This window comes from Taeniopygia guttata, chromosome 3 (assembly GCF_048771995.1).
Source record: "Taeniopygia guttata chromosome 3, bTaeGut7.mat, whole genome shotgun sequence".
NCBI lineage: Eukaryota > Metazoa > Chordata > Aves > Passeriformes > Estrildidae > Taeniopygia > Taeniopygia guttata.
Window position 1 is genome coordinate 97750590 of NC_133027.1, and position 21357 is coordinate 97771946.

The 21357-nt window shown below is 41.8% G+C and overlaps 1 protein-coding gene across 7 annotated transcripts in view; it reads left to right on the top strand.

Moving 5' to 3' along the window:
- The first annotated feature begins 7305 nt into the window (after positions 1–7305).
- Positions 7306–21357, top strand: part of ENAH (ENAH actin regulator) — a 90231-nt gene continuing 76179 nt past the window's right edge. For 6 of the 7 annotated variants that reach the window (XM_030268972.4, XM_030268975.4, XM_030268977.4 and 3 more), the window contains exon 1: positions 7306–8156. In XM_030268972.4, coding sequence (XP_030124832.1) covers positions 8152–8156 — 5 coding nt within the window. In that variant the 5' untranslated portion in view covers positions 7306–8151. Of the gene's footprint in view, positions 8157–19918; positions 20214–21357 lie in introns of those variants that run through there. The other variant, XM_072927490.1, reaches the window with a different exon arrangement.

A 21357-nucleotide genomic window follows, 5' to 3' on the forward strand; every position in this document is an offset into this window, starting at 1 on the left:
CTGCTTTCAGCTGTCCTCCGGACACTCCAGCTGTTCCAGGCTTAGCCACTTCATCCACTGGTGCCCTCAGGCATGCCCATGGATGCATCTCATCAGGTTCCATGGATTTGGACAGCTTCACAATCCTTAGATGCTCTGGTACCTGTTCTTCCCTTACACTGTGTGGTTCTTCATTCCATTTGCCTTCTGTGACTTGGTTGGTGTGGCTGGAGCCCCTGCTGGTGAAAATGGAGGCAAAAACATCATTGAGACCTCACCCTTCTCCATGTCCCACCTGGGTAATCAGGTCTTCCATTTCCTTCTGAAGATGGCCCACATTTTCCTTGGTTTTTCTTTAATCATCAATGTACCTATAGAAGCCTTTTTTATTCTCTTTGATGTCCCTGGCCAAGTTTAATTCCATCAGGGTTTGGCTTTCATAATCTGACTCCTGGCTACAATTCTGTCTATATTCCTTCCAGGCTACCTGTTCCTGCTTCCACCCACTGTAGGCTTCCTTTTTCTGTTTGATTTTGTCCAGGAGCTCTTGGAGGCTTTTACTGATGATTTTATGAATATACCAACCCTATCAGATGCTAATAGTTATGGCTGTAACCAGTTTAGGATGATTCTAAACCATGAACAGGTAACCAATGAAAGGGTTTTATTTCTTTGCAGATATGCCAATACCCTAGTACAGTTGTTTTAATAATAATAATTTTAAACATTGCAAAGCTGGCATTTCCCCTTCACCCACTGGTGTAGTCACAGCAGAATGAATGGATCATTGTTAGAAGAGTCATTTCCCTGCACAAAGCAACCTCTATTCACAATTGTAAGGTTAGAAATGTTCAACCAGTCATGACATTTAAATAAAATGATTGTCTGAGCATCTCTTGGGGTTACAAATCATTCTCTCTCCAGCTGGTGCTACCTGTCCTTTATTATAAATCTACAGAATCTTTAAGATGGACAACAACTCTAATGGAAACAGTCTCTTGAAATATTATTTATCTTCCCATGTTCAGAAGCAAAGAGCAGTTGTTTGTACCTTGAATAAAGATATTAGTTTTGTTTCCAGGACTAGAGACATGGGAGGAAGCTTAGAACAAAACCACAAAAATGTCAGTGGAAGCTTTTGAGAAACTGAGCTATGGGAACAATGAAAATTTTTGGTTAGTGTCAGAGAGCAGTTGATATTTTTTGGATAGTTGATGTCTGAAGAAGTCTATGATAAAATTTACAGCTATTTAGAAGAGAAAAAAAAAACAGGAAATACAGAATTTATCTAGACACAGTAAGCCTAAGAGAAACAAAGGGAAGTTTTACAAAGAAGACCTTCTGACAGTAAAATGTATTCCAGATAGTAGAAGGTTGTTTTTTGAAAACTCTGAAAAAAATCTGGTGGGGGATTTTTATTGGTCTTTTCCTACCTCTACTTATTTACACGCTCCAGAGGATGAATCCTTTCTTATTAACCAGTAAAAAACCCAGCATTCAGCAAGGATTTGAAAGTAGTCTCCAGCAGTACATTTTAATGAGTGATATTCTTGGAAAGCACTCAGTTGACCATAGTAGCTGAATTCCTGACTGCAGCACACCAGTCAGTGTCAAACACTCGGGATAAGTTGTTTAGAAATAAACCCGTGACACAGGAAATAGAGTAAGAGGTGGTTCTGTGCTGTCTGAGGGTGGAAGGAGCTGGAGAAAATCCATCACTGTTTATGTGGTTGTATTTGTGACACATGGGAGCTGAACTAACAGCGGAAGTGGAGAATAAATAAATACTCAGCAGAGAGAGTGATTATGGTTAAAATACAGATCCCTAGTCCTGGAAGTGTGACTTAGGGCCAGTTGCAAGGAATTCCTTCTCATTGATTATTTTATAGAGTATATCTACATTCTGAAATAATTTCTAGCTAGTTATAGTAATAATAATGGCATGTGTTAGCGTTGTAATCTCTTAAGAGCTCACATGTCTTTTTATAGAAACATTAATTCTTTTGGCAAAAAAATTTTGTGATGTTCTTTCTAAAATACTGAGGAAGAATATTTTTGCAACTGCTGCTTTGTGTATTTTGGGTCTCATGCATGATTTATCACTTACTAAATTTGAAATCCAATTTATGGAACTGGCTATAGCTATTGCCAGAAAGCAGAATCTGCAGTGCTGGAAAAAGACTAAAAAGGTTATCATCTGACTAAGCTGCAACCTTTCCTGGAACAATATTTGTATTGTAGGTTACTAACAGCTTTGCAATCCACAGGTGCTCACTCACAATAGCAAAAGTGTTGTAATTCATCTATAATCAGGACATTATTTTTACTGCAAGTTATTCCGACTTTGCAGTCAATGGAAACTAACCAGCTATAGTAAAAGTGTTGTCATTCATCTATAACTGGGACAGTACTTCCATCGTAAGTTATTCCAACTTTGTAGTGAATGAAAACTTACCAGCAATAGTAAGTGTGTTGTCATTCAACTAAAATAGAAGGGAGGAGAAAGGAGAAAGATGGACAAAATGCAGAATGTATCTGCAATGGAGTCTGAGTAAAATAACCCCACGGTAGTGCAAGGTAACGTTAAGTTGGTGAAATTCAGTACAGGCTTCCAACTGAAAGGCTACACCATTTCCTTTGGCATCTGCCTGCCTAATCTCAGACAGGATAAAGGGGTACAGTGCAGTGAATGTGCTCAGGTGAATTCAAACCTCAGCTGGGATTGTAGAAGCTGCTTGCAGAGCTCAGTGCACTTTAGGGTAGAGTAAGTAAGATAAGTAATACCTGAGTATTTAAAGCTGCCATAGACATGGGAGACAGCAGTGTAGACATCCCATACATAGCTCTTCTGGGCAAGAAGCCTGGCCTTTTTTATGCTACAAGAGCACTGTAGGTACCTAACCATTATTAATAATAACTAATTAATAATGCTCCAAATCCTTGGCTGTGATTGAGTACCTCAGAGAATAACTCACCTAGAGTTGTAAGAAAAGATGGCTCAAAACAATCTTAACTAAATCCTGGGCCAGCTTTGTGCCTTGACTTTGCTCCAGCAAAAGATAAAGCAGCAGAGTACAATTTGTTCTAAGACATTAGCAAGGGAGAGAGAAGGACATAATGAATACATTTGATTGGTAATGCATAAGAAGTGGTGGCAAACAAGACTATTAGGGGATAAGAGTATAAAATTAGATGGAAAGGAAGAGATGAGATTGGTCAATTCCACTGGTCCTAAATCAACATTTCATCTCAGAAACCACAAAAGTCAGCAGCTGAGTGGAGGCGAATGAAAGACTAGGGTCAAAACAGCAATCATAATTTATCTGAGTGTCAGAAAAGCATTTTTACACTAAGTACACAACACATCGATTTACACTTGATAGACAGTACTTACACAAAAAGATACTTCAACCCTCACTGAATAGCTTGCAGCACAATACAAATTCTTTTCATGATAAACCTAGGGGGGAAAAACAATCCCTTTTTATACAAGGAATTTTCATTTAAGTATCTGAGTCTAGTGGGAACAGCCTGAAAGACACATACCATACTCCCCACTCACATCTACCCAGGCTTGTGGTTCGATGTGCTGATGCTGTTTGACAGTGTGGGGGGCACTTTTAGGAACCTTGGTGGAAAGAAGCACGGCAGAAAGCTTCAGCTGCTGTTTTCATTCCTCTTTGGAGGTGCCTGACGGAAGATCTAGGAGTTGTTTACTTGTACAACGAGGAGCAGAGTATGCTGGTAGGAAGACCAAGTTTCACCTTTGGTAGTCAAAGGACTGTGTTTGATAGCAAAAGATTTGCTTCCTTTGCTGGTGATGTTGTTTTGCCTTTTTTACAACATAATAAAAATATTATTCCTTTAAGAAAAAACCTTCTTGGCTATTGTTGTTATCTGCTGAGTCATGCCAATATTTGTTTATTTTAGCATTCCTAGAGAATTTTAGAGATAGTTTACTCCCCCTTCCCCAGAAGGCAGTTAGGAAAAACTGTGTAATTTCATAAATAAAATAAAACTAAGGAGTTTTTAGTTGAAAGCATTTCCTTTCATGGTCTGCTATGCAACAGTTCAGCAGTTGGCTGACTCATGGTAACCTGAAATTGAAAATGACTTGGGGCTGAGGGAAAGCAAGAAGAGGACAGGAAGAGTTATACTAGCCAGTATACTTTAACTATCTATATAATAGTTGGATCTTCATTTTGTTCAACGAACCATGACCTCAGAGAATTGGTTCAGGCATCAGCTCTGTGTCTGATCCAGAGCAAAAGATACATTTATAAATTAGATTAACATAATCACTGATGAGAATAATATGTTCAATTCTTAATTCACTTCTGTTTTGATAAACTTCAATGCTACCAGAAGCACACTGTCAGAGCTATTTTCTTTTAGTCCACCGTTTTTGGAAAACCCTTCACTATCTCTGGAGAGAAAGCTCACGCTTTGTTGTGGCAACTCTCTCACTTCTATTATATAACAAATTGTGTTTTCTTTCTATACTAGTTCCATAGAAAAGAATCCAAACAAGTGAAATAAAGTATCTTTTCTTATGTATTCAAAAAGCAAACTTTGGGTGTATTAAGTGAAAAGAACAAAAACCCTAAAAAAAGCCAAAACCACCAGAAAAAAATAATACTTTCCCCTGATCCAGAAACTTTGACTGTATCCTGCATTATGTTATTTACAGTCATTGAAGAAGGCCAAAGTAATCTTGCATATGAGCTGCTGTCCTAGGACACTGACTTTTGTAAGACATAAGAAGATCTCAGCTACTTTTTGCTTTCTAAAGAAACAAAGACTGGAAAGTGGGAAATTGTCTCAGAGAAGACAGGGGAAATCACACTGTGAGAGAAAGAATTACTCTGCTTTTTGAAGCTTTTGGATTCCCTGAATGTCTCCAGAACATTAGAACATCAGAACATCATGCATCTTCCTCATGACCCTGTATTAAGGGTGATCCAGACTGGTGAGATGCGATGGGATCTGCTGGGTTTGCTTGGGAGTAGCCTGCCAAGCTGTCCCCAGCTTGCATTTGGGCAATATGAAACAGGAACACATCCTCTTCTGGTTTATGCATGGGTGAGCCATTTCTGTAGCATTCAGAAAGCCTTCACTGCTCAGGTTGTTAGGAGAGCAGGCACACCGTGCTGCTCAGCCAGAGCTGGCTTAGCTTTTGGAAGCACCTGAATTCCAGTCCTCACTTGCAGCTGAGCAGCAGAAAATGCAGGAGGGAAGAATGCAAAGTGGTTTTGGGGTATTCTGAGCTGCTTGGATCCAGAGGAAGAAGGGCATGAACACAATCCTTGGACACTGATTAGAAGAACCATTACGTGGCTCTGCCTTGTAGATTGTCACGGGCCTCAGGTTATTAGTGTGACACCTCCAGCTAAGAAGGCTTTCTGCCACTTTGGTTTTGTCATTGCCAGAAGAAGGGAGAGCAGTGGGAGAGGATGCAGAGGGTATTGACACCCATGCTGTGCTGCTGGAGGATCCTGTCAGCGAGAAAGGTGACAGCAGAGTCACGCCAAGAGACCTGGACACAGGACACACTGAGCTATTACGGCTTGGGGGCATGTGTCTGCTATGAGAGCAGGCAGATTTCTCAATGCATAATTCAGTACCATAAACATGTACACGACACTAACTCCTTCTTCTGCTAGACTACTTTCATTTCTCAACAATAACCTCACTAAATTGACCTGGAAAGAAAGAGGCATTCAACGTTTATAATTTGATTTCTGCCCTATATAATTTTGGCTCCTCTCCTTCTCATGTAGCTGCTAATATGAGTTACTGCAGATTTAGTATTTTGTTACAGATTAATTCAATGGGATTTTTGACTAAGCTAGCATCCAAAATGACTTTGCACTTGGTGACATCTGCGATGCCAGCATGCAAAATGATTCTTCTGGCATTTTTACAAATTCTATTGTACCACTGAGTAGGTCTTGAGAAATCCAGCTATGACCATATCTGATTTGGCTAAGAACACCTTGTAATATAACACAAATAGCGATAATAGTTATTTTGCAGGAGTAAAAGCTTCTGGCTATTTTCATTCCCTCTCAGGCAGACCTGGAGCCCAGGCATACTTTTAGTGGTTTTTATATACCTGTCACAGTTAAAATTCTTTTAGGTTTGACTAATAAGACCAGACAGTTGCATCAGGACAGTCACATTATGATCCTGATTTTTTCTGTTATAGAATAACTGGTATCGTTGAACAAAATCCTTCTTCTCCTGTCTCTGCCATTCCTTCTACTGATATACCTGCTGAAGCCCATTAGACATACATCTTAGATGTATCTATATAGATACAGACTTTAACATTTCTGCTTGGCTGCCTTCAAGAGCTTTTTCACTGCCAGAATGGCTTTCTTTCCAAACCTTTTATTTGGAGGATGTTCTGGTAATAGGAAGCCCAGATCTCAGAAAATTCATTATGCCTTAAGAACTGAGGTCCACTGCCAGTCATTAGAGTCCTCAGCATTTGCTGAAAGCAATTAAGGTAATTTTATTTACCAGATTCAATTGTGTCCCTTTTTCAGACTGTCTTTACATTGTTAACAAAGGTACACAATTTTTAAGATCACGATGTCGCTTGTCTTCTGATTACTCATCTGCATTTTGTGATTCACCTTTACTGCAACATTTTCATTGACATCATCCCTATGCCAGTAAAAACATGTTTTCTTACCAAACTATTCCTCATTAGCTTCAGTTTCAGAGCCTGTCCTTGTTCCCAAGTTAGTGTCTTCTACTAACAACTGGCCATTTTTTTTTCATTGATTAGTTAATCTCTTACTGTGCTACTGACACCATTAATTGACAGTATCTCACTGATCAAGGAAGAGGTGGTGTCAAATAGCTGAGATTCATGGTAAAATCCCCTTACATGTGTGGAACCTACATCAGAAATACATATATATTTTTAAAATTATTTTTTTATATATCTAGAAGTCTAGACACTTATAAAGAAGATGTTTACACCTTTGTTTCTCCTGTATATTTTTACTACTAGACCCTAGAAACCATTGGTGTTCACTAGGGAAAAATGAAATTGGAGGTGCAAAAGCACCAAGATGCCTTAACGACATTGGGAATTGCAAATAAATTAAAAAAAAAAATACAACGCGTCTTTTAACCAAGACGGGAGAGAACGCGTACTCGCTAGCTGACAGAAAGGAGCCGAACACGAGCTGGGTTAAAGTTACTTGCACAGTGTGCTGGGTCCGCTGCGGGCACCGAAAGCGGAACGCAAATCTGCATTTAGGACAGGCGCGGGGCTACCGAAAGATGCAGAACTAACATTCCTGTATTCCTGAAAAAGGCTCAGGCCACTGCCTTCCCGGGACACCGAGGGGCCACCGCCCGCGGCGCTGTCGCCGGTCGGTACCTGCCGAACTCGGGCAGAGGGGCTCGGGGGCTCCGTGCCCCGCCCGCACCGGGCCAGGGCTCCCGGCCGGACAGAGCCCGGTGCGGGCAGCGTGGGGCAGGGGCAGCGGGCGGGGGGAGGTGCTCACACGCCGGGCTCCGCCGGCCGGGACGCGGCTCTCCGGGAGCCCATCCCGCCCCTCCGCCCCGGGGCGACTCCCGAGGCCGCCGGGGAAGACTCTGCCTCGGGCGGGGGCTCTCCCGAGGAGCCGCCACCACACCTGCGGCCGCCCCGTCCCTCCACCCCCGCCACCCCGCGCCGGGGCCGCCGAGCCCCAGCGAGCCGCCCGGGCACAGCGCGGCGGTGGGCGCGGCCTCCTCCTCCGCCGCCCGCCCCTTCCTCCCTCCCTCCCTCTTCCCTCCCGCCCGCCGCTCCCGCAGCCCGGCCGCCGCCGCTCCCGCGGCCCCGCCGGTGTCTCCGGCCGCCCCCGCCCGCCCGTTCTCCTCCTTCTCCTTCCTCTCCTTTCCCCCCGCCCTCCCGCGCGGTGGTTCGCTCCTCCCCGCCCCTTTCCCCCACCTCTCTCGTCCCCTCCCACCCCCGGCTCCCCGCGGTGGTCTGGCCCGGCCCGGCGGCGGAGGGAGCGGCGGAGCGGGCGGGCGGGCGGCGCTGCCGGGCGGGGGTCTCGCTCTCCGGGGGTCGCGCTCTGCGGGGACGCGGCGAGCAGCGGAGCGGGGCGGGGGAGACAGCGCAGCGAGCGAGGCAGCGGGAGCGGCTCCCCGACCGCGGGCAGCACCATGAGGTGAGCGGCCGGCTCCGGAGCGGGCGGCGGGCGCGGCGTGGGGGGCGATGCTCCGCGCCCCCCGGCTCGGCCGGCGCACAGCCGGGAACGGGAACGGGAATGGGGGCCGGGGGGATCGGCCGGCGGCGGGGGAGGGGGCCGGGCCGAGGGGAGCCCCACGGTGGGGGAAGGGCCCATTGTTAGTGGTGGCGGGGGAAGGGCGGCCCGCCGTCCCCGTCCCCCCGTGGCGGCGGCGAAGTTGCGGTCGGGGGGCGGCGGCGGGGCCCGAGTCCGGGGCGGGGGGCGGCTCCGCTCCGGCGCCTCCCCCGGGCCGGGCACGGCGTGAGCCCCGGGCGCCCGTCTCCTTTCTTTCTCTGCCGGTGGTGATTTTTAACCCCCCTTTCCCTCCGCCTTACCCGGCGCGTGTTGCATTGCAGCAGCAGCTGGGCTTTTCCCTCGGTAATCAATAAAGAGGCGCCGGGGGGAAGGAGGGAGGGGGGATCCCCCTCTCGGCAGCCGGGGAAGTGTCGCGTTCGGAGGTTTGGGATGTAAACACAGAGGTGGCCGCGGCTGGGGGCGGCAGGGAGGGAGGTGGGTGCCCGCCGCCTTCCCGCCGGGAACTCCCGCTCCCCGCCGGCTCATTCATTTGAAGGCGATTTTCTGCCTCCCCTTCCCCCCGCCATCCCCCCCCCGTCTCTCCTTTAGCGCCTGTTCTGTTTCCATAATCTCCTTTCTGGATTGGTGCAGGACCCGGTGAGAAATGCGGCTCGGTGGCCGAGCGCTGGTCCGGCTGCCCGGGGACGCCGTGCTCCCTGCAGGCCTGCCCCTCGCTCAGACAGCTGGGGAAACGAGTTACCACTGCCTTCCTTTTTTTTTTTTTTTTCGCCTGGAAGTTATTGTCTGCCTTGCAGTTGGATATGAACCTCCTTTGTCTTAAAGACACGACTGTAAGTCGTGAGGTCCTTTGGTGTAGAGATCCGGCAAGATCTGCGTGAGCAAAGTCGGCAAATTCCTCTGCTGCATAAAACTGATGAGCCATTAGAATTCCTTGTCAATTGCAGGAAAATCCCAATAATTTTTTTTTTTTGGTACTGTGAGGATTCCCTCTTTCAGTGCACCTTTAATAGCGTTGCAGCGGGAAGCATGGGAACAATCTCCCTGCTGTTTTGTTTAGAAATGTGTTCTTGTATTTCCCTCTGGTTTTCTTTGTTAACTGTAGGTATTTATGTCCTACGTTATTTTAAGCTTTGTTTTGTCTTGTGATAATTTATTTTCAGTTATTCCTGTTGCTCATGTAGAAGTCGGATACCCTGCAAATGAAAAGTTACAGCTTGGAAAACCTACACCTAAGCAGAGGTGTTCTTTTTTATTATCTTGACAGCCTTTAGCACAATGAATGCTGCTAATCGGGCAAGGCTTGGCATAAATACCTTGGGAATGCCCATGTAAGTTTGGGTTTCGTGCTGGCAAAAAGTGCTTGAATTGTGGGGGTGATGCTGAGTGAAGTGAGCTATAGCAGCAAGACTGCTCACTGTTCTCTGGTGTAACTGTATGTGTGCTAGGACCTGTGCCAGCTTGGAGGGAGCACAAGTATTTCTCTTAACCAGCACAACAGGAAAGTGTCTAGGTGGAACCTACCCTTAGGTTGCTTATTTAGGTGTTTGAATAGTTGACTTGCAGCAGTGAGTAAATGTAGGTAAATGAATATATTACTGGCCTTGAAGCTTTCTACCCGCTCGTGCCTGTAGAGCATCAAGCTGGCAAGGGGGAGATGCAGTTGTGATTTGGAGGGTTGCTCTGGTGAGTGGTCATGGGGTGTTTCAAAGGAAGCTGACTTCCAGAACCCTTGGTTCTAACCCTCTGGAAAAAAAGAAACAAGCTGTACCAATTAAACTACACAGGCTAAAAAAATGATGTGGTTAAAGAAGTATTTTCTCTCTATAGAGGCACTATTACATTCACTCAGTTTTGTTTAATTGGTCCGACTCCAGTACAATGGCAAGCTTTCACTGCATACTCTCTCGTTGGACTTGTTTAGACTATGGTTGATGGTATATTTCTGAAACATGTTTAAACAATATCTTCATGCTGTATTTTGTTCAGGCAATAACTTTTAATGCACATTTGCTGGTCAGGGCGAGGTCTGATGGGTGAGGAGTGACAGGGTAGATGGGACAAGCAACCAGCATTTCATAAACAGCTCCAGTGTTTGCAGGCACTGTTAAATCTTAGCAGTTCATACTAAAAATATACTTTTGGCACACTATTGATGGTCTCGTGGAATGAGTAAACTGCATTCTGTCATTGCTGTTGGGCAGGTAAGTATGCAGTTGTTGCTCCAAAGAATAAAAAAAGATAAATAGATGAACTGGGGCAGGGTTGGGGGGGAAGAAGCACTCTCACTTTCTCCCCTATGGTTTGGCTGTTCTTCGGCCATCATGAGCCTGAACTAATTTTGATGATTTTGTGTTAAGATCTTGTGTCTTGTCTGGATGATTAGCTGGTCAGCTACCAAAGAGCAAACTGGTTTTCCTTCTGTCAGATAATACTAAACATCCTTGTGAAGAGCATCTTGAATGTTAAAACAATCAGCAGTTCTGTAAGACACAAACACTGACACTACACAAGAATTAATTCTTGCAGAAGTCTGCTTTGTATTCAAATTGAAATGATATGCTATTTGAATAACATCTGTTAGGGGTTTTAGGTTGCGGAGAAACTCTGAATATTAAATATCCCAGTTAAATGGTCTAGCCTAAGTATGAAGTTACTTGGTTCAGGAGCCAGCTTGAATAGGGCTGTATCTGTGTCTCCTGCCCTAGGTAAACAGCTGATTCCCACGGACATCTGTTGCTCTCTTTGTACTCTGGTTAGCTGACAAAAGTGCTGCCCCTAATCCTGTTTCCTGAAAGCACTTATAATATAATAGGTATCCAGGAATGGGCATCTTCAATGAAGTTTCCATTTACCAGCTGACTGGAAGGTGGTGGGGGGAAGATTCAGGTAACAGCAGAGTTTGGTGCCCCTGTTCTAGTAACAGCATGACTTCCCATCGTATTTGTACAAGAAGAGCGTGTGTGAACAGACTTTTATTGCAGCATATGTTGAAGTCTGTATTACAGAAGCTGGTAAACACAACTCTGCTGCTAGAGCTGGGGTTTTACAGTGAAGGTTAACGGAATTACCTTCATTTTTTTTTCTATATCAGGCTCATTTTGAGTCTTAACTCCAATAAAAATAAATGAGCTTTACAAGATACTGACTTTTTAAAAATCAAACTGTACAGCCTTCTCTTGGGATTACTGCATCCATTTCTTTGTGTGGGAAAGAATTGTTTTTCATTAGTGTGCTGGTCAGAAAGCAGACTGCTTAGTCGGGTTTCATTACCCAAGTTCCCAAGAACTTGGAAAGAAGCAGTATTTTTAAGAAATTTTCAATTCAAATGTTTCCAGAGCCCAGTATAATAAATCGTGTTTATTATGGGCTACTATGGATATTGTATATGTGTGAATTTCATTCCATGTTTAGATAGGGCAAACAGCTAAATTACTATAAATTTTGCCTTTTCTGAAAAGTCATGTTGTATTCTTGCTTGTGTTTTCAAGCTAAAAAGGTAGCTAAATTTGTGGTCTCTAAACCACACTGAAATTTCTATTTACTTACAATCAGCAGCTTTTCTGTTCAAATATGTTGCTACAGAATGCACTTCACGTTATTATTTAAAAGTCAGCATATTTTATCCCTGGGCTGGTAAGCCTTCATTATATTTTAAGTGTTGTGCTAAGAAAATTAATACCATACTCACTGTTTACTGAGTGAAAGCCCACTGCACAAGTAACAGAACATGTACCTTCATTAGGACTAGGAATGCTTGAAGGAACCCACACGCATTTCCTGGGGTTTCCACCAAAGTGGGTATACAAGAGCATTATTAGTGACAATACTACGGTTCAGTCTGCTGCAATAACTGCAGTTATTTAAGGCAGTGAAATAGCACAGCAGCAAGACCATCAATTTGATGGTGACATTAAGTTATTCTTTGATACGTAAGGTAACTCTTTGGAATTGTGCCTTTAGTTTTAATACTTGCCCGAATGGTGTATTTGAAATAGGAAGCTTAATTTAGTTGAGAAATATTTGACAAAATGTTGGAAGTGCAAGCAGGCAGTTAAATTAGACTGGATATGCATAACTGCAAGCAATACAGTTCCTAAAATTGCTTGTATCTCAAGAGAAAAATTGGAGTTGTGGGCAGGGTTTTTTTTCAGGTGGATAGAATTCAGGTTACTTTCCTTGTTCTTAAGTACACTAACAGATGGACTGAGTCATCTGTCTGATAGAAGTGTGGTCTTTAGCTTGCCTTTATTTGTGACAGTTGCAAGTAATTTTTGGACAGGCTGTTTCTGCCCACCTGATATGGGATCTGACAGCTGTTTTGCCCACAAGGCCTCTGGATAGTTTAGTGAATTATTTTGATAGTAAAACTATAAATCTTTAAAAATTTGCCCCGTGAATGGAGAGTGCAGGAACGAGAATCCGTTTTTTTATAGACAAAGCTATTTATGACCATCTTAGCAATTATGTTGTCAGCCTCTAAAAATTAGAAACAGTCTGGGAGTGTGTATAATTCAGGAATGCTCTCTGGAAGGGCATGTACAAGTTTTTTCTTGACTCTGGTTCAGGGTTTCATGTTAGCTGTTGGAGGTCAGAAAACAAGAGCGAGTTAGTTGGCATCCTGCTTCGGGCCACTCTAGCCTAAAAGCCTTTTTTCTTCACTTCCATAAAAAGCAGAAACATTTTTCTCCCAGCACCTGTTTCAGTGGATGCTTTGCCCTAAGTGACGTCTCTGGTGCTGCCTTAGGCATGTGATTGGAAATACTTTGTAATGAGGGCTGCTTCTTGCCATGCCAGGGCAGCTCATGTGGAACTATTATAGAAGTAGGTTATTGAACCACTGGATAGAGTCATTTGCTTTCATTACTAGAGAGAGCAAATGTATTTTGTGAAACAGATATTATTCCCTTCTTTGCTTTGACCTTTCATCTAGAATTGCTTTTGACAGTTCATGCCTGCTTCCACTCAGCAGTGGAGAAATCCACGTGCCAGCTCTTTAAACATCCAGGCATGTTTAGGTTTTGAGAGTGCTGTAGTGGTGAGAGAGAGCAGAAGATAAGTGCTTTTTGTATTAGATTCAAAAAAACTTGACTTCTAGTCATAGCTCAAATTAAATGTAGTAAAGACTGAAGTCACATCAGCCTTGCTGAACTGTCAGCTGTGATGTTGGTTGGTGCCTACCTTGCTTCCCCACCCTGCCTTGCCCTCCCAGTCACTGGGAATTCAGTACAACTATTTTGTGTTCTTGGGCTGTTAGGATCTCCCTTGGGATTAGTGTAGGAGTGAAGCTGCTTTTTACCTGCCTGTATTTAAACCTGCCAGGTGAGGAGATACTGTTGTGTCCCTGCTGTGCTCTCCTGCCCTAACTTGCCATGGGTTCTCACAAACCTGGAGAAGAACATAGTTTGTATGGAGCTTTTTTTTGGTTGAATAACATACAGGAACTTTTTCCCCTTTTAGAAACAGCTGCACCACCTTATTTTGCTTTTCAAATTTTCCAGCATGAGATATAAAAACGTGCATCTAAGTAATTGAGTCTGATTTGAAAATGCTCCGTAGCAATACTGGTTATAGAGGAAAATGTTGAATTTTACTTCAATTACTCCTAATAAATTGTTCTCCTAATTGCCAAACCTCTCCCCTGCTATCATGTATGACAAGTCTCCTTCACTGTAGCTGTTTTATGACTAATGTTAGAAGTGTTCCAGAAGAGAATGTGAATGTTGTGCTTACCAGCCTCTGGTGGTGTTATGTGGTGGTGTGTGCTGCTCCTAATGTTATGGCTCTGTAGGCACTTATGGGAGGCTTATGCTGCTGGGGAGGTGATGTGACATCTTTCTGGGTCTCCTGCCCAAATGCTGGTGACAGCCTGCTGGAGAAAACAGGACTGTTCAGTGGGATGTGAGATGATGTGTCAATCCGCTTCGGATTAGTCTTTCCAGCTGAACTGCTTGTAACAAGCACATGTTTTGGGAATCAATGCACAAGTTAATGTGAGGAATTGAAGTACGACTCTCTTGTCTCTGTGAGTAATCTTTAGACAAGGCTCATTAAAAGAAAACACAATGCTCAGGCAAAAAGAATAATCTGCTCTTAGTTTCACATATTGAAAATTCTCCAGGCAAAGCTGTTTTATGTAAAAGAAGAATAGTAAAAACAATTTCAGTTTAGTCCAAAACTGGTCTGCGTCTTTGCTAAGTGTGTGAGTTGGTGTTGTCTGTTTTTTATTTTTTGTTTTTTTAAATTATGGTAAAGAAAGGTGCTGACACCAGGTGAAGTGTGGGAGAATGAAGTGGAAACTGATTGCACTCCAGAGGGTGATATAAAAATGCTACTTTGCTGGACTGGTGTGCTGCCAGAAATAACTTAATCTTTTGGTTTGCATCACAAACACAGTTGGAAGGGGTTTGTTTGAAATTGTTCTTTCATTGTCTTTTCTTCACAAATTTGAAATTTCTGTTTCCTGAACTGGATTACAAAGCAGTCTATACTTACTGCAAATTCCATACAGAAGGTTAGGCAAGGTTGTTGTTTATTGTAGTATAATTGCCACCTAGTTCAAAACAGGTAAACTTTTACAATTTGGGATTAAGCAGAATGGTAAAAGAGGAAGAGTAATCATTGGTATAGCTAAGACCTATATTATGCATTAGTTGCAGTTTTATAGCAAGTAAAGAAATATTTAAGTTTTCTTTTTAGAGGAAATAAATTTCTGTGTATGTCCTTAAAGCAATCTCCTAAAATGTAGATTAACTGACTGCTGTCAGTTTATTGCTGGTCACCATACAGTGAAAGCAGCTTTTAAACTGAAATGCTTTGAAGGCCATATAGTTAAGGCAGAGTTTTACTGTGGTCCCATCTGTCTAGTGGTGAACACTTTCTTATTCCAGTACATCCAGTATATACTGGATATATCTGGATATATCTATTATATATCCAGTATATAATAGATATATTATATACTGGATATATCTATTATGTACTGCATATATAATAGATATATCCAGTATATCTATTCCAGTATATTCCTGTATAGACCAGTGTGTCTTCATAAGTGGTCATGTCTGCTAGAAGTTTATATATTGTGGAGATTTCCATTAAGTTGCAATTTTTTCCTATCGTATGGGATTGAAAATGGAAGTACTAAATGGAAAGATGATTTAAGACTTTGTTGTAGTTCATGTATTTCCAACAAAACTTTCAATACTGCTGCATTAGTGGTATTTTTACTGGCATTGGTGGAAAGAGGTGGTTGGTAGTTTTAGGTTCCTTTCAGCTTTCTGGTTGGCTTTGCAAATGTGACTTAAGCATATGCTCTAAGTAAATCTGGGCATTGAACCTGGTAGTATTGCTGCCTAAAATCACTAGTTCTTCAAATAACTTATGTTGAATATGTGGCTTTTTTCAGGCTCTAAGCTTACAGCTCCAGATGAGCAAGAATTTTCCTTTTCTAGCTAGTGTATGTTTTTCATGTCCATAATGCATTACAGTGAACACTATACACTGCGCCTCATTTTGAAAACTTGTTTTCTCCCTGTATTTTCCTGTTACATAAAAATCTCATTGCCCTTTGCTTTCTTTTAAAAGCTTCTGTAACAGAGTCTTCTATAAACAGTGCACAGTGATGTGTACACCTTTTATTATACCTCCTATATTGAACTCGTGTTGGTATTTGAGGAGAATGTATGATCCATTTGGCAAGCCTTAGTCCATTAAACAATGCTGGCTCTTCTTTAAGAGTACCCTGCTTAAGTTTAATAAAACTGATATTTTTTTTTAAATCTTGTTTGATTTGTATTTAAAACTGTACATAGTGAAGCTTTCCTAGAAAACTTGTATGGTATTCTTGAATGCATTTGCAAAGCCTGTTTTTAGAAATCTGCAATTGGCTACTGTGGATGATGGTAAATGGATTTTACAACTGCAGAATAAACATAGTTACCTATTGTCTGAAATAGATGGTGTGGCCAGACTGACCAAACAGTGAAACCTAATCTAAATGAGCCTAATTTTGTCAGAGATAATGAATCAAAATAGTGAATGACAGTGCTAGGAAAATGATCAGTATTGAAGTTTACCATTTATATAGGTAAGTTGATTCACTGAATGTACTACTTAAGAACAGATATAGTTTGGTTTTCGTTATGTACTACTCTAGCAGAAATGCTGATTTTTTTTTTTAAATTATGTTTAGAGGCACTTTTTTTCCTACTTCAGAATACTTCTGCTTTGATAGAAATGTCTGAATACAGTCAGAGATTATATTATATTTCAATTTATTGTTATACACCAATCTACTTAGTTGAATTGCATTAGTGTGAGTAGAACAGGAGGATGGTGCAGGAAGTGTCTGATGTATGTATATGAAATAAACATGTTTGGAACACAGGACTTCTTTCCTAGTCAGCTATGAACCATCTGGTCTGAAGCTGAGTCTGGAGACAGTAGTTCTGTCTCTAGTAGTCAGTGCTTTTTCCCCCTTGGTAATAACCTGCTGTTTGTGGGATGAGGGAGGACATGAAAGACCTTCCCAGTTCAGTGCTGTTCTGACCAAGAGAAGGCTGAGGAGAGAGGTCCATTTTGGAAAACTGTCAGGGAACCTGTGTCTGATCATGAGTAGGAGGATGAAGAGATAAATCATTAGAGCACTGGAGTAGTAAGTGTTTGAACTTAAGCTCAAGTTGTTCAGCTGTAGTTCAGCTGTTTCTTTAGTGTTACGTGTTTTGGAGAGTAATTGAGAATGAGGTTTTGTACCATTTAATGGTTTCCTTGGGTTTTTAGCTACTGAGTGGAAATGCAGTAGTGGCTTTTGGATGAAGATTTTTACTTTGGGATTGAGGAAGAAGACCAAAGCAATAAACACATAAAAGAAGTCAGTCAAATAGATTTTGCATGTTAAGGGTCTCATGCTGCAATCTGAAGGATTGCAGTGGAACCATTGTTCTGGTTTCCATAGTGCTGTGATGAGTCCAGCAGCCTTTGGTGTGGTGACCAGCTGTGTTAACTGCATCATCTGTGAATTATCCTCAGAATGATCCTCAGAATGATTACTGCTGCACTTTACATCTGACCTTGCTTCTAAGTTGTGAGGTGAAGAAATCTGGACTGCTACACTCAGGGAATTGATTTTGTATTCTGGCAGTATCTTTGAGTAGTCTGTTTGTACAGTCTGGGGGAATAGGGTGGCTTCAGGATTCTTCCTTGGCATAATAAAGAGGTGGCTTTGAAACCAAAGGGTATTCCTTTTATTTTGTGTACCTATCTTAGTCACTGATAGAACAGGTCAGTGCTCCTGTAATTGTCACAGGAACATAGCTTCCAACAATAGCTAAATCCACAAATGGATGGCAATATGACAAACACAAAGGATGTCTTGCAGGTTATGAATGCTGTTGCTGTAGCTTTGTTGCTCTAAGCTTATAAACATGACAAAGGTTTTATAAGTCGAGGCAATACCTTATTGGATCACCTGCTGCAGTGGTGGGGAACAGGACATGGGCAATTGCACACGTCCAAGGGCTGAGTTCCTCAGAAGGCTGCACAATTATTTGGAGACACCATGTGGAGATTTTGTACTGTGTGGATTGTTGCAGGCACATTGCAGATACAGGTAAATGTTAGTGTATTTGTGATTTATTTTTTTAATAAGTAGCTCGTAGTTTTGATGTGTCACCTTGTAGCAATAGTTGGTGTAATTCTTATTTCAGAGATTAAGGAATTGGGTCCTTGAAAATAGGTTAGCAGCTGTAGGATCTACTTAAATTGCTATTTGTTTTTGTATTACTCTACAAAGATGATGTCTGCATAAAGGAAGTGGAGATTGCATTACAGAGAGCAATGTCAGAAAGTAAACCTGTGAAAATACTTTTCAAATGTCACTGTTTCCATGTAAAGCATGGAGATATATTTTCCTTTGAAGCATCTGGCTATTGGAAATCACTGGGGGAAAAGGATGCTTTGAATGCCTTTTTTAAGGAGCCCATCTCTGTTATTTTTGTGAAGACATGAACTTGGTCACTAGTGTGACTTTTGTATAGCAAATCTGTAAGATGCAAATAGAAGTGGACTGCATTGCAATGCTTGCAGCTTTAGGCATGACTAATGCTTAATAATACTTAATAGTAGGATTTTATTTTTCCCCTATTGAAATCCCCAGTTACCACAGGATAGAGGAGTGTACAGTTAAGCCAATTCTGAGTACCCTGGATATCTTGCCTTGAATTTCCATGCCTTCTTTTATTCTTTCTTAATGCAAAGCAAGTGACCTCTCCTCTTGCAGCGCTCCTGCTCCAACAATAAAAAGAACCTTGGTATGAAGACTGTTCATGTCACTTTGAGGAATGCTTGCAGGTTTGGTGGTTTGTGTAGTGCCAGTCTCAGCATTCACCAGATTTTGAATCCATGTATTTGAAATCTCACTTTTTTCCCACCTGAATTGAACTAACCTCCTGGTCCTTGAGTATGTCTGTGCTTGGGGTGGGTGTAGGGACTAGACTCATCAGGTATTTTGGTTGTAACTCTCAGGGAGCGTAGCCTGGTCTTGTCTTGGAATGGGGAGGGTGTTTAAGAAAGAACTAGCAAAGAAACAAAAACCTGAGAGAGGATTCTCTCCAATTTGCTGGTGCATATTTTTATATGAGGTATTGATTTCCCAGCCACTTGAGTGATTGCAATTTTCTTGATCTTTTGGGAACATGGGGAAATCTTGTGCGATTCATACTGTCTTACAAAAAACTTTCCCATGGAGAGGCACAGAGTTTAAGTGTACGTACATTGTTATGAAAGCTGAAGATAAACTCATTTTCAATTCAAAGTAGTTTGGGTAGGTGCTCATTTTTATTATTTTGTAAGACAAAACCAATCCCCCAAACAAAACAAAGCAAAACCATTTAGAAATAGAGCCATAGACTTTTCTTTCAAAATTTGAGTGCCTTATTTTTTTTTACATAGTATGACAGAAATATTGTAAAACAAGGAAAGCATTTCATGCTTAAGAATGGAAGTTTTGTGCATCTAAGAACTTTTTATTGGTCATTACTAAAGAATTAAAATGGTGTTGGCCATATGCACTGCAGCAGGGAATTTTCTCTTGGCAGCACTATACCCTCCAGCCACTAAAATGCACAGAGTCATTTTAATGTAGAACAGAGTAAATGCTGGAGATAGCATCTTTGGTGGACTGGTGACAAAGGTAATGTTTATTCTGTGTCGGTTCTGTTTCTCAGGAAGACTGGGGTTAATTGTAGCTTGGCAAGTAAAAAAAAAAAAAAGTTCCATATTGTTTTTCTGCAGTAGATTCCTGTTGCTATGCAACAAACAGAATGTCACTTAGTACAGGATATATTAAATTGGTATTCCCAGCACATATCTCTGCCCGTTCATTTTATACTTTAGCAGGAGGGTATGGTTCTGGCTTCCTGTAGCACTGGAGTATGAAGTCTGTATTTGAGCTGCTATTCTGGGGCTGCTGGAGCTGCCTGACGTCAGTGCACTTGCAGAGCCTCTCTTTGTTTTCGGATGGATGGGACACCTGTGCAACACAATCAGCCTTCCAAGCAGACAAAAAGGGGTGGTGGTTATCTGTTATCTTCCTCGAGGTGGGATGGCATTGCCAAGCAACGTGTTAACACTTCAAAAGGGAGAAATTTGTTATATGGGAAAAATACTGGGCTGTGAATTGTGATAGTCTTTATATGTGACGCAGATGGTACTATCTGAACCTTTAAACCAAAATATCTGCTTAAATTTATATTATTAGATTTAATGTTAATATTTGAATATGTTCATCCCTCCTCTGCTTACCTCCCCATTCTCCCCAGTGCTAAACCCAGCCAGTCTCAGCATCTGAATTCTGTACATTTGTTCTCAATGGATTCTGGAATAAATGCTTAGAGCGTGTTTGGGAAAATTACTCTCTGTGGCCCTGGAACCAGTAATTAAGTAATGGACAAATGACAACATCTGGTAAGGCATTATTTTATAATCTAGTTAGTCTTCTGTAGTGGAAGACAAAGCAAAAGTAATATTGGAAATCTAGGAGGATGTTAATTTGATCTTTGCTTCAAAGTCTGTCAAGCAATATAGATGTCTGAAATACAGAAACTGGAAAGCTGAGAATTTGTAGTACTGTGGTTTTGTAACGAATGCATTGTGTCTCAGGTGGTGTGATGCTTGTACTATGTAATCATCTTACTTTAGTCAGTTTTCTGAATTTTCGTGTAGGATTTTAAAGACAATTTACAAAATCTAATCTGAAATTAAGATACGTACTTAAATCATCAGGTCAAATATTGTCACTTTCTTGCTCTTAGAACTGTCTAACATCTCTTTAAGACTGAAGCAGATTTGAAAGCAGCTTTTTATTTTAAAAAATACTATAGTAAATGTATTTATGTGTACTTCTTAATAAACAGAAACCAAAAATAAAGAGTTGAAGTAAAGCTATGAAAATATTCAAAACACCTCTCAGTACTGTTCTCTTGCTTGTTTTGCCAAGGGGTTGTCTCTAATCTATAAAGCATCATTGGGCAAGCAGCCTTTGGTAACACAAATGCCCTTCTTGTAGTCTGATGCTTAATTCAGACCTCAATGCCAGGGAGTTGTGTGCCTGTTCTCAAGGAGGCCAAATAAAAAACCTTTGTGTACACAAAGAGAACTTGATGCAACCTAAAAAATTCTTACGGCATTTGGTGAGATCAAACCTGAGCTTTGTCACAGAAATGATTTAAATACATGGACGGGGATGCTTGGGGCCGTTTTGCTTTCTGTTTTGGAAGAGGGATCTCTGCTTCTGTTGCACAACTGTTTGATGAGAAAGAGAAAACTGCTTGTGACTCTCAATGCTATGATGGCTTGTTTCAGTTCTATCTTCTGGCACAAGAAACAGTAGGAATTTGTGAAAACGTCTCCACTTGAAAAGGGGAGGCAGGATGAAATTTAATTGTGAAGATAACATTTTCATCTGTAACTTTAATGAAATGAACTTATTTTAGTGTGTAAATAGAGAAGTTCTAGAATATACCCAGGAAAGTGGGAAATTCGAGCTGTAAGTTTTTAAGTAGTGTGCTGGTAGGCTAGTGAGGTAAATCTTGAAGGAACTCCGAGTAGA